The sequence below is a fragment of the Etheostoma cragini genome, chromosome 2 (genome assembly GCF_013103735.1).
Source record: "Etheostoma cragini isolate CJK2018 chromosome 2, CSU_Ecrag_1.0, whole genome shotgun sequence".
In the NCBI taxonomy this organism is placed as follows: Eukaryota; Metazoa; Chordata; class Actinopteri; order Perciformes; family Percidae; genus Etheostoma; species Etheostoma cragini.
Genome location: NC_048408.1, coordinates 17,614,540 through 17,626,474, shown reverse-complemented (window position 1 = coordinate 17,626,474; position 11,935 = coordinate 17,614,540). Strand labels below are relative to the sequence as shown.

General features: G+C 38.3%; 2 protein-coding genes across 5 annotated transcripts; one reads left to right on the top strand and one right to left on the bottom strand.

Annotated features, from left to right (window-relative positions):
* Positions 1–458: 458 nt before the first annotated feature.
* Positions 459–1,900, bottom strand: mb (myoglobin). Of its 3 annotated transcripts, none has more exons than XM_034900092.1 (4): positions 1,758–1,900; positions 1,125–1,242; positions 771–990; positions 459–614 (listed from the first exon to the last, which is right to left on the bottom strand). In XM_034900092.1, exons 2-4 carry the CDS (start codon positions 1,205–1,207, stop codon positions 474–476), a joined length of 444 nt encoding a protein of 147 aa, XP_034755983.1. In that variant the 5' UTR covers positions 1,208–1,242; positions 1,758–1,900; the 3' UTR covers positions 459–473. The 3 variants fall into 3 exon arrangements, with proteins under 3 accessions (XP_034755983.1, XP_034756001.1, XP_034755992.1); XM_034900110.1 differs by having other exon boundaries at positions 1,125–1,210; positions 1,758–1,859; XM_034900101.1 differs by having other exon boundaries at positions 1,754–1,778.
* A 1,501-nt stretch (positions 1,901–3,401) lies between these two features.
* Positions 3,402–10,266, top strand: serhl (serine hydrolase like). Of its 2 annotated transcripts, XM_034897113.1 has the most exons (12): positions 3,402–3,599; positions 4,646–4,789; positions 6,503–6,616; positions 6,893–6,934; positions 7,017–7,036; positions 7,143–7,217; positions 8,014–8,123; positions 8,234–8,313; positions 8,448–8,482; positions 8,610–8,686; positions 8,811–8,898; positions 9,848–10,266. In XM_034897113.1, the coding sequence occupies exons 1-12, from the start codon at positions 3,542–3,544 to the stop codon at positions 9,989–9,991; spliced, it is 987 nt and encodes a 328-aa protein (XP_034753004.1). In that variant the 5' UTR covers positions 3,402–3,541; the 3' UTR covers positions 9,992–10,266. The 2 variants fall into 2 exon arrangements, with proteins under 2 accessions (XP_034753004.1, XP_034753014.1); XM_034897123.1 differs by lacking the exon at positions 6,503–6,616.
* Positions 10,267–11,935: the final 1,669 nt, after the last annotated feature.

The following is an 11,935-nucleotide window of genomic DNA, read 5'->3' as shown; positions in this document are numbered from 1 at the left end:
CCTTTCTTTCATACTATTTATGAGGAGTAGCCATATGTTTTTAACAAAACTGATTTGAAGCTCTATTACCGTTTGCATTGAGGACACAAGAGGTGACTAATAAAACAAACTCAACAAGTGTGTTTTTTAATATTCAGGATAAAGTTTACAGTTTGTTGTTAGTTGAGAATATGGGAGGCAATCAATCTTGTTTAACAGAAATAATAGCATGTTACAGGAGTGGATACAATAATAGACAAACCTGCCACACACAATCTAACAAAATCATTCTGCAATGAAAGATCCATTATGTTTCATATGATCTTTTAATCTATAGTAATATTTGAGGCTGTAATTTGGGTTGCTGTAATTTCATTTCATTTCATTGTAAAATTAGTTTATATATGTTTACAGAAGATTAAACAATTTCATTTTTTTTAAATCTTGCATTTAGAATATTTTCTTGTCATCTGACCCTTGCAAGACTTTAACCTTCAGCCGGTGTAGCCCAGTTCTTTGTAATCAGCATCGATGTCAGCGATAACAACAGCCATCACATTCCTCAGAGCTTGCTGCCCAGCGGGATCGAGTCCTGCCTTCTCCACCATGACCTTAACAACAACCTCTGAAATCAGCTGAAAAGAAAATACAAAGAAATTCACACAAACGGCTTTAAAACCAGCTTGGAGAACACAAAAAATGGGATGCAACTTCTAGTTAAAAGACCAAGGGAGGGAGGATCAAACCATGATGGACTATATATATTTAAACTTTCTGCACATCAGCCTCACCTTGAAGTTATTAATGGGGATCTTGTGCTTGGTGGCGTGGCTGTTGGCTAGAGGTTTGAGGATGGCAGCGTGGTTGCCTTTGGCCCTCAGCAGCTCACCCAATTTTTTCAGCACTGTGGCACCGTGGGCAGAAATAGCTGCATTACCAGCCAGGTCACTCGGGGCAATGCCGGCAAACTTGGGGAACAGCTTCAGAGTGTCTGGGTGCTCTGTGAATAAACTGTAACAAATAGAAAATGTGAGGATTCACCCAAGATAACACACACACAGCAAGGCCATAAACACCACTGAGGACACCACTGTCATGCCCTGACCTATAGTAAAGAGTAATCTTAACTTGGTAGAGCCACTAACCGGGTCAAAACCAGGCCCCCATTGCCAGTGTAGTCTGCCTCGATTGGACCCCAATACTTCAGCACCATGTCAAAGTCAGCCATGATCTGAGGAGATGGAGCAACAGGATACACAAACACAGATTTGAGGAATAAAAACAAACGAAAAGAAAAGAACAATCAGTGATAAACTAATTTCCTGGATTAAGTTATGCACTTGTTTCCCTGTTTGATTTGATGGCCAGTAGCCAAGAGACACTGTATTCAAGGGCAGGAGCCAGATACCTCAGCTGCCCTCACTGAGTCTGTAAAGTAACCTTAGTCGCCCTTCATAATTCATGTGAAGTGATATTAGACACGCTGTTGGTTTTGATGCTGTAAAAGTTGTCACATGGTAATACAAAGCTTTTTTTCTTTAAGGAAAGTTATTTATTTTAATTTGATGACCTTGGCAAAACTGCTTTATTTCTTATAACTTTATGTATAAAAAACATTCTCCACCATAATAAATAACAAAGTAGAATAGCGTATTATTCTGAATTCCTGAGCACCGAACGAGCATGTATATGGTCTACGTCTAAATCCCACATTTTATTAGTAAATGTGAATTATTCTAAGATTTAAATATAAAATAATCAAAAAAGACAGTACCTACCTGTAGTAAAATATATTGTGTGATTGAACCAACTTCTTCTTGCCTGACTTCACCCCCCACCTTCAAAGCTCAACTTTTATACTCCCTCTCTCCATCCTATCACCAGCTTATTCCAGCCCTCCCAGTTGTCTACTCCCCTGACCGCACGTCTCTTCAAATGTTCCCACACACCTCTAAACTTAATCAGGAAACTTTTAAATATCATCTCTGATGTGTGTGTGTGTGTGTGTGTTTGCGTGTGCATGTGTGTGAGAAACTGAAACTTTAGGGAAAAAACATATGAACAGTTACCTGCACACTCTGTTTACTGTATTCTTAAACAATATTCTGATTCCCTTCCCTGAAACTTTATTGTCTATTCTTGTTCATAAATGTTATTATTTTACAGTGTTTGTGTATGTAAATTGATGAACTGTGAACACTTAAAGCTGGGGTAGGCAGTTTTCTGGAAAAAGGCCAAACAAGTTGCCAAATTAGATAATTTGCGCCCTCCTCCTGCAGCTCCCTCTCCGTGCTAAGCACCTCCCACTAGACGAGCGCGGGCATTTGCACGTGTTTCATACAACAACCTGTACGTGTACTAGTCATCGACTATGTTCACCTACACATAATATTCAGTTTTTTGTCCTTATTCTGAAAAAGACATCTTTCCGACTAAGCTGTTTATATGGCTAACGAAAGTGAATATTCTACTAATATTCCTGTTTACCTAGATAATATATAATTGTGGTTAAAACCCTGATTGAGACGCATATTCTGTCCAAACAATGCCTCTAAAACCCTTTTCTTAATCTTAATCGGAAAATGCCATTTTTGGAAAAAAGCCTTATTTGGAATATCCAAACGGAAGATTCTGTTTACGTGACCTGAATCAAATTTGGAACATTGTCATATTCTGAATAATTGTGGAACACAGGTGTGCATATATAAGTGTGCTTGTTTTTTTTTGTGTAATCATATATAGCCAATGACTTCAATCATCCCAATTGTGATTCCGATTCCGTTGTTTTATTCAGGTAGCAGCAATTCTATAAGAATTACTGTCCTACTTTCTTTGCAAACTTGTGGGCCTGTAAAGCACTTTGAGAAGACATCCTCAATATTAGTGAAGAGTTTCAGAGATGGAGAGAAAATGTTACTGATAGTTTAGCCTTCCTCCATCTCTGAAATGATTTACTGATATTAACGTGTTTTTATGCAGTTATTGTCTCTTTTAGACTCTCTTTATGACATGTGTTCCCTTTTTGAGTTGTTGAAAGGATGCAAATTTCCCAGCTGTGTGACTAATTAAGTATTTTCTTATCTTTATCTTCCTCTGTCATGGATATGGTTGCAATGGTATGACATTTACACAGTACAGTAAACCTCTCAAAAAAATCATGTCATGGTATTATTATTAATAGTATTATTAATATTAATAATTTACTTTTTTTGTGGGGGGGGGGGGGGGGGGGGTTGAACAAACACTTTAATCCTAGTCACTGGCTAGATTTCGTAAAGCCTGAAAACAAAGAAAAAACTTTACTGACCGTTGTAGTAAAAACGATTACATTGGTTATATAGGGAGTCCTCCCAGTCATAACGATGATTGGTCCAGACCATAGAGCTACGTGTCCGTTTATCCAATAGCATCTTTAGCTCGCGTCGCGTGGTCTTTTAGGACCCGGAAAACCGGGAGTGACATTCAGAGTCTGAAAACGGTTTGATAACATCCATAGTTTAAGTTCGACGTTTTAAGATATTTCTTAAGTGTATACGTTTTAACAGCCTCGGTGGTCTCCAGTATGTTGCAGGCTTTGAAAAGCGTGCGACACCTGCAGTCCAGTGCAATAAAACAAGCAGGTAACTAACGATGTAACTTGAACACATACCTTTAGGCCTACATAGCACGGTTTTTAAAACACGACAGAAAATAGAAAAGTGGAATGGATCGTGTTTAATTACACACCAGTGGAATGGGAGCTGCAGACTGGGGTAATTTAAAGTTAAAACGAACTTCACCTCGTAACGTTAGCTTTTATTAATGATTTTTATTGAACACAACAATCATACAGGACATAGTGAACATAGCCAATAGGAAGACATTGACACAGACAGTTGAATGTGGTGAAAAGACTTTCTGTTGTCATAGATTTCTTATAATTAGGACGAGAAATAGCATCAGTGTTTAAAGTTACATTTATCTAATTTAAAGAGGCAGGTATAGATGTATACTGGGTTTGATATTAATAAAGGTAGCCTACTTTGCTTGCAGTATTCTGATTGACTAAAAGGCAAAAATCCACATTTGTGTTATTTGTGTTGTCTTCTGCAAAGAATTACTCAACAATCTTGATAGTCGTTTAGTGGCTTAAGTCATTCCTGAAGTAAAAATGCCAAACATCTGTTGGTTTCAGCTTATATTTCAGCTCATCTTCTGCTCCCAGGAGTTTTTTTTTTATTTTTTACTATTATCGACAGATTAAGATCAGCTAAGATTGATCATGAAAAAAAATTGATAGCTGCAACACTAACTTGGTTAGCCCTAAAGTCATATTTTCAACTTTAACAGGGTTAATAGCAAGTAAATACTTATGCCTATCTCTATTCTCAGAGCTTAGACCATTTATATATAAACATTTATGATACAGAGAAAAGCAGCTAATCTTGATGACTAAATAATAACTTAATTACAAAAAATGTTTATGATTACTCTCTGTATGTTGACTAATTGTTTAATCAGCTAATTGTTTCAGCGATAAGCAAAATAAGCTCTTAAAACCAAACATTGGTCACAAAGCTATTCCAGTGGCAAGTTACAGTGGGCACAGAAACATTTTGTTTTTGAAAGAGTGAGTTTATACTATCTGGTTACCGATCGCAGCCATTCATGAGTATCATTTATCCAGTTTCAGAGCTCTGTGTCCCGGTCCCATGGGGAGATCTCAGAGGGAAAATCTGGGGTCCCGTTCACGGTCATCCCGTGCTGTGCCTGCACGGCTGGGCTGACAACTGTGGTACATTCAACAGCCTCATTCCCCTTCTACCCGCAGGTAATTGTTTATGTGAAATGTAAATCTGAAAATCTAACGCACACAACTCGGTTTTAAGGATTTAAACCTGAATTGATAGTATTCTGTCACACTCTCATTCACTGCCATTTAAACTGAAAACTAAACAATCTTCACTTTCTCTCTTATGTATACACACATATTATATATAATACCAGCTGCCAATCATTTCTTGCTGCCACTCACAGTGTTAAAACAGAAGCTACAAGGTATCTTTTTTGGCAAGTTATTGTCTGAACAGGGGCTGTCATTTTCAGTGTCACTTTGGTTTTTACAAAAACTATTCAGTGCACACACGTTTGTGGTGTTTTGTGTATTACACGAAAGTGTGTACTTTTTCAGATCTGTATGCTGTGTTGGGTGGTTAACACTCTTGCCTCACAATAAGAAGCTTTCTGGGACTGTAGGGAGGGTGGCCTTAGGGCTAACACATTTCCTGCCTGCCTGTCAGCTTTATACTAAAATAAAGAAAAGAAGCCCCCTGGTTTGTCCCCCAGTTTGGCCAGCTTTAAACCTGTTTCAATCTTAGGTGGGTTTCCTTTACAAGCCCTCAGTTTTGTTTTCTATCCCACATGTGCATTTTATTCTTTTTAATTTCATATGCACACAAAAAGACTGAAAGAAACTTTACACCACATTATGGAAACTGTCCTGGTAATTGGGCTTGGTTTATTCAACACTACTTTCACAAGACTACTCATCTTATGCATGTGTATAGTCTTTCCTCCTTGTGTGGCTGTATTTGCATTGTGGGACGTAGGCGAGGTAAACTGGTTCCATCCATACTGGAGATATTTTCTGAATCAGTATGTCATCTGGGTATTTTTGGCATACTGGAGATTTTGTTTGTGTTTACATGCTATATTTTGGCCAACGTTAGTACATAGGCTACTGCTAATATACGGTGGGGCTCGAAAGTTTGGACACCCCAGGAACAAATGTGTATTAATGGACCTAAAGAAGCCAACAAAAGATGGAAAAAATCTCCCAAAAAAACATCAAATGACAGAGTTGACATCCGTTTTGTATGTCACAAAAAGTTAGATTTTATTTCCGTCATTTACACTTTCAAAATAACAGAAAACAAAAAAATGGCATGAAAATGTATTGAATTAATTTATCCTTCTACTCATGAAATTTTCCCTGTGCCACTGGCTGCAATACAGCCCCAAAGAATGATTGATCCACCACCAGTTGAACAGTTGAACAGAGGTTCTTTTCAATATATTCTGTGCCCTTTCTTCTCAAAACGTACCTTTTACTCAGTGCGGCCAAAAGGTTTAAACTTTAAACTTTAAACTCATCGGTCCGCAGAACTTGTTTCCACAATGCATCAGGCTTGTTACATTAAATGTTGTTACACAACATTAAAGCAGATAAACGTTACTGTATACATCAACAAATGATACAACAAACAGACCAAGAACATCAACATCAATTAAAAGGGATTAGCTTGTCTAATTTCACAAGTTTCTGCGATTGTTCCACTTGTGTGGAGCATACTATTTCCCAATCTCAGTATTAACTTGATGATTTTGAGGACCAAATGTTCTTGGGACCTGGGGCAGTGTGAAATTGATCCAGATTAAAAGACATGTAAGAGACCCAGGTAGTTTGCCAAGAAGGGTTTTTGTAAAATAAATGGAATGCAGTGTTTGGTGAGACTCTTGCTTTTCTCTCTGTCCTTCCTCTCAGAGTTCAGATACGTGGCGGTGGATCTGGCGGGTCACGGCCTATCGTCACATCGTAGTCCTGGAGATTTCTACACTTTCCCGGCGTATGTGATGGACGTACGCAGAGTTGTTGAAGGTGTGTGAATTTGAGTTCAACAAGTAGCAGGATGTGTAGCCACTTATTAAAATCAATATTTGTATCAGTATTCGTTCAGGCAACAAACTAAATCTGATTTAGTATAGGAGAGAGAGAGAGAGAGAGAGAGAGAATTTGTGATATATTTAAACATACCACCCAGTTTGTATTGCAGTTAAACCGCAGTAGTACTGTTGTCTTTTGACTAAAAACAGTCCCTGTATTCTGAGATGAAATATGAATTCTGTTTGATGATGTATGAAATGACTCCCACAGCTCTGCAGTGGAGCAAATTCTCCATCATAGGCCACAGTATGGGTAAGTGCAGCTTTACATCAGAATTAAAGCAATCAAAATGTGTGTGTTAGGTTATATTTATTTGAACCCTTTCTTTTTTCAGGTGGTAATGTTGCTGGATTGGTAAGTGACGGCCATGACAGGATACTATTTTCACAGGATATACGGACTCTCTAGAGAGTATTTTCCTTTACTGTGTGGTGTTTAGTCTGTATTGTGTTTTTCACAGTTCAGTGCACTGTATCCTGAGATGGTGGATGCTGTCGTACTGCTGGACTCATATGGATTCTTCCCTACAGATAAGGTACTTAAAACAGTTATTAAATGTAACACTACAGTTACTACAGGGCTCTCATTTGTTTTAGTTAAGGGTGAAGAAAAATACAATGTATTTTTAAGTTGTGATGCAAAATATTACATTTATTAACAACAGGCTTCAGAACAATTTCATAAATCTTCCAACAGAATAAATGGTTAATTTAGATTTTTATAGTCTTTTAGTATAGAAGCAATCATTTACTTTAAACTCGGACCATGGAAGTTTGCTTTTTATTTCACATTAAACTATCTGCACAACTACCAGTCACCTAAAGCGTGTAGGTCTCGAAAGTCTTTAAAATCACTTAATTTCTCCTGGGGAAAAAAGGGCTTTAGAAGATCACTCATTTATGTTCATTTTATGACACATATCTAGGTTGCTTAATTTAATTAATTATGTCATTTTTGTTAAATACGCCAAAGAAGTATAGAAAAATGTGATACATACATACATAGATACATGAGCTCCCACTAGGAGAGATCATCTCTAGCAGCCCCCAGATAATCTTTACTTCAGCTCCCTAATGTACACTGTAAAAGTACTCATATCACTGTGTAATGCATTGTAGTGTAGTGAGTAAATGGGGAAAATATACAGGTTGTGTGCTATTTAATTTTAGTTGCTAGTGTAATTGAATCTGACACCGTTTTCTCCTCTGTGTTTAGAAATGTATTATTGCCTTACACTTACTCCATAAGAATTCATAAAGAGCTGTGCTGTACAATCACTTTTGTCAGTAGTTTTGAATTTCTTATCTCATCATCTGTCTGTTTTCTTGCAGAAAGAAATGGGGAAAGTGATGAGGCAGGGGATGGATCAGATGGTTCAGTTTGAAAAAATGACAGAAGATAAGAAAAGAAGAGTTTACACTTATGAAAATGCAGTAGAAAGGTGTTGCACCGTTTGTATTTTATGTCGTTTTCCAACAAATACTGAACATCCACTATCCACTTATGTTGTTTGTACCAGTGTTTCTAAAAAAGCCTTTTTATTTCTTTCAGGCTGATGGCTGCCAACCCTTCTCTGTCTGAACAGTCAGTGCACATCCTTTTAGAGCGAGGTCTAGTTCAAGTTGAAGGAGGTACGTCTTTATCTTCCTCTTCTGTACTTTTATTTTTGTTATGGGCACTCCTCATAGAACAAAATTAGTTCACTCTCCTGTCTGACTGTGTTTTTACTCTTTCGCTGAAAATATAATGCAATTTTCTCTTGCAGGTGTGGCATTTACCCGAGACCTCCGGATTAATCTGGTGGGTTTTTGCTGAACTGCACCACCTCGTCACTTTACATTTTTATCCCGCCCACAGGTGTCAAATGCAGCCCATAAAATGCATGGGTATTATTGTACATTGTATTGTTTTTTCTTTCATTTTTTAGAAAAATATAACTCGCATTAGTTTGGAGCAGAGTCTGGAATTTCAGTCGGGGATTCAAGCCTCTGTTCTAGTTATTCTGTAAGTTTTTCCTCTACTTCACATTTCCTTATTACAGTACATGACCTATTCTCGGTGCAATACTAGTAAATTGTACCTCACTAAATATACATTGTCTTTTTCTTTTCTTTCTTTGTCCTTCCAGAGCAGAGGACGGCTTTGAGAAAATGTTTATTAAACCAGAGGAAAAGAAGTTCACATCAGCAATTCTCCAGGCCTATAGGGACAGAAATGTGAGTGTGTTTATTCAGTGTGTTTTTTAGAAAGAAGGTTGGCTTGGTGGTTACTTTTAGCCGTTAAGCCTTTTTAAAGTGTGTAATTGTGCCTAGCAGACAGACAGACAGACTGCTGCAAAAATACTAAAGTAGCTGTGAGTATGTACTCATTGTCTGAGGCAGCAGAAATCTTTACACAGTAGCTGTGAACCTCAACGCTGACCCACATACTGGAGCTTGGTTAAGTGTTGCTGATGAGAGAGAGAGCTTCAACTAAACATCGCTTTCCAAGTCAACTGGTGATAAAAACGATGTAGCTGCTGATTGGGATATCACAATGGCTATACTCAATATTTCTACTGTATAATGTGAAAAGGATCTCTCGTAGTGATGTCCCAACAGAGAATTATCACTGGATTTTGCCGCTACCCTTGGCTTTACTAAGCTTTTTCAGCTCATTGTTTTATTTCACTCTCATTATTCTCGTTGTGGTGTTTTCAGCAGCAGCAGGCAGCCATTTTCAGTAAAAAAAAAAAAGATAGTAAAGCTCTAAAAACCGATTGCACTACTTTGTCAGCACCAAATGGCAGACAGACACAGTTGGAGACTAGCTGGAGCATTTAGCAGCTAAAGATATCAAAGTTTCTCTCAGGAGTTGGTGGGTACCAAAAACGGAGCTAAAAGAGAGTGAACATTGAACTTACATTCATTGTGTGGCCTGAAACATAACGCCAATCATTCGCAATAATGAAAAAAATTCAGATGATGTTGTTCTGTAACTGCTGGATGTGTAAATAATAAACTCTTTGCTAACAAATTCACATTATCAACATTAAAAGATGAAATGTTAATGTTGTGTTCGCAACTTGTTTTTGCTGCCCCCAAGTGTACAGAATAAATCAGTGATTGCAGGTTAAAATGTGAAATCTCTCACACTTGTTTATTTGTCACTGTCTCTTTTCTTTAGCATGCGGTGGTGACGGTACCAGGTGATCATCACGTCCATTTGAATGATCCAAAAGTTGTTGCTCCACTTGTGTCCGACTTCCTGCAGACCAAAGTGTTGACACAGCCAGCCCAACAAACAGCAGAACAGACCTCCAAGTTATAGCAAACACAAAAACATTTTGCCTTAACTCATATTACACTGCTAATCTACTGCTGATTTTAACATAAAATCTGTTGTATTCATATTGTACTGTTTACACTCACCTTGGGGCTAAAACCTGTCAACAAGCTATGTAAGCATAAGTCATGTTACTTTTGCTGAACTCCTAAATTACTTAATGCATTTTGATAGATATTTAATAACCACTTCTCTTTAATCCCAGATGGTTTGTAAAATAGTGAAGGGGGGTGTTGGGTAAGATCAGCAAAAAAAACAGCCAAATGAACTGAGCATGTTAGGAAGCACTCAGCCAGCCAGTGCCTTGACGGAGCACAGCGCCATTAAGCATGGCCGTTCACTGTGTCTACCTTCATTACAGGTCCCATGACATGGTGCTGCTTTGATGCTTTTATAAAGACCTTAGTGGTCCCCTTATACCATATTTAAAGTCTCTTTCCAGAAATTCAGCCTTGGTGCAGAATTAAAGCCACTAGAACCAGTCCCAAAATGAGCTCAGTTTTTTTTTTTTTTTGCAAAGCCAATCTACCCCTCCGGTAATTCTGCTATCGCAGCCCCCATGACGAAAAACACAAAAGAAGTTATTGAATGTAACTAACTTCAGTTTGTAGAGTAATAGCCTGTGAGACAGACACTGCTGGACCAGAGATGTGACCCATGGCCAGAATATCATAGTTCATAAAAATGCAGCGCAGTGACTACACAGGCATTTCATACACACCACGTTTGTAACTCCGCTGACCCGCCTGTCGACCAATGCTGGACCCATTCATAAAGAGTCAGCCGTCTCTCTGTGAGTACGTCCATCGCACTCCCCCCCTCTCTCCCTAGCTCTTTTAATCATTTATTGTTGAAAACAAGTGAAGCAGATTTCTCAGAGATGAAAAAAAAAAAAAAATATCCTACACTATTTATTTCAGATAGCTAATTTTCATTTACATGTGTTGCAGCTATATGTCTATACAACATATAACTTCAACATAAGAAGAATGTAGCATAATATGGATGTGAAAGCAGTTATAAATAGCCTGTGTGACAAAAGTTTTTTGGTTAAAATCAACAAATAATTGTGATAATAATCCTGATCACAGTATTGATCAAAATAATCGTTATAATTTGGGCCATAATCGTGCAGCCCTACCATGATGTGTCTCTCTCTCATGGGTGGGCCAAATTCTCTGGGTGGGCAAAGCAGAAAAAGAAGAGGTAACCTTGACCCTTGTGACCTCATAAGGGGCAATATGCCAGATTGGCCAATCTGAGCTTTAATTTTCTCAAAGGCAGGTTAGGTTTACACCTATCGCCATTTCTATCAGCTCTTCGACCATAGGCAGGCTGGGGAAACTCATGTTAATATTATAAATCCTCAAAGTGAAATTTTCATGCCATGGGACCTTTAAGTCACATCAAGCTCCATAACCATACAGACCTTTACACACATCAACACGGGTCTGTTACAACTCTACTCAGCCAGAGATTTCTCAGCTCTCAGTTGAGATGGATGGCAAAGCGCTGAGGTGTTAGCCCATAGCAAACATTCCCATTGCTCATAGCTTAAACTCGACAGTATACCATGGTGATATCCAACCTGCTTGCATGTTATTTTTTAAAGAATAAGATAAAGATTTTAAAGAGAGATGAGGGATGACACGCAGCAACGGGCCGCAGATCTGACTCAAACCCAGGCCGCTGCAAAGGACTCCAACTACATGAGGCCCCGCTTGCATGTTTTTTTTTTAGCTTCACATTGTTTGAACACAGGCTAATATTGGCAAAACGTTAGCAGACTGCCAAGACTGCACCTTTCTCTCTGCTCTGCATCAAGGGTGTGTCCTTGATTTAAAGCCCTGGCCTTGGTGAAACAGGGAGATCAAAGGAGAGGAGACAGCAAAACGCTGTAAAGACTCACTGAGCTGGAAACACTGCACT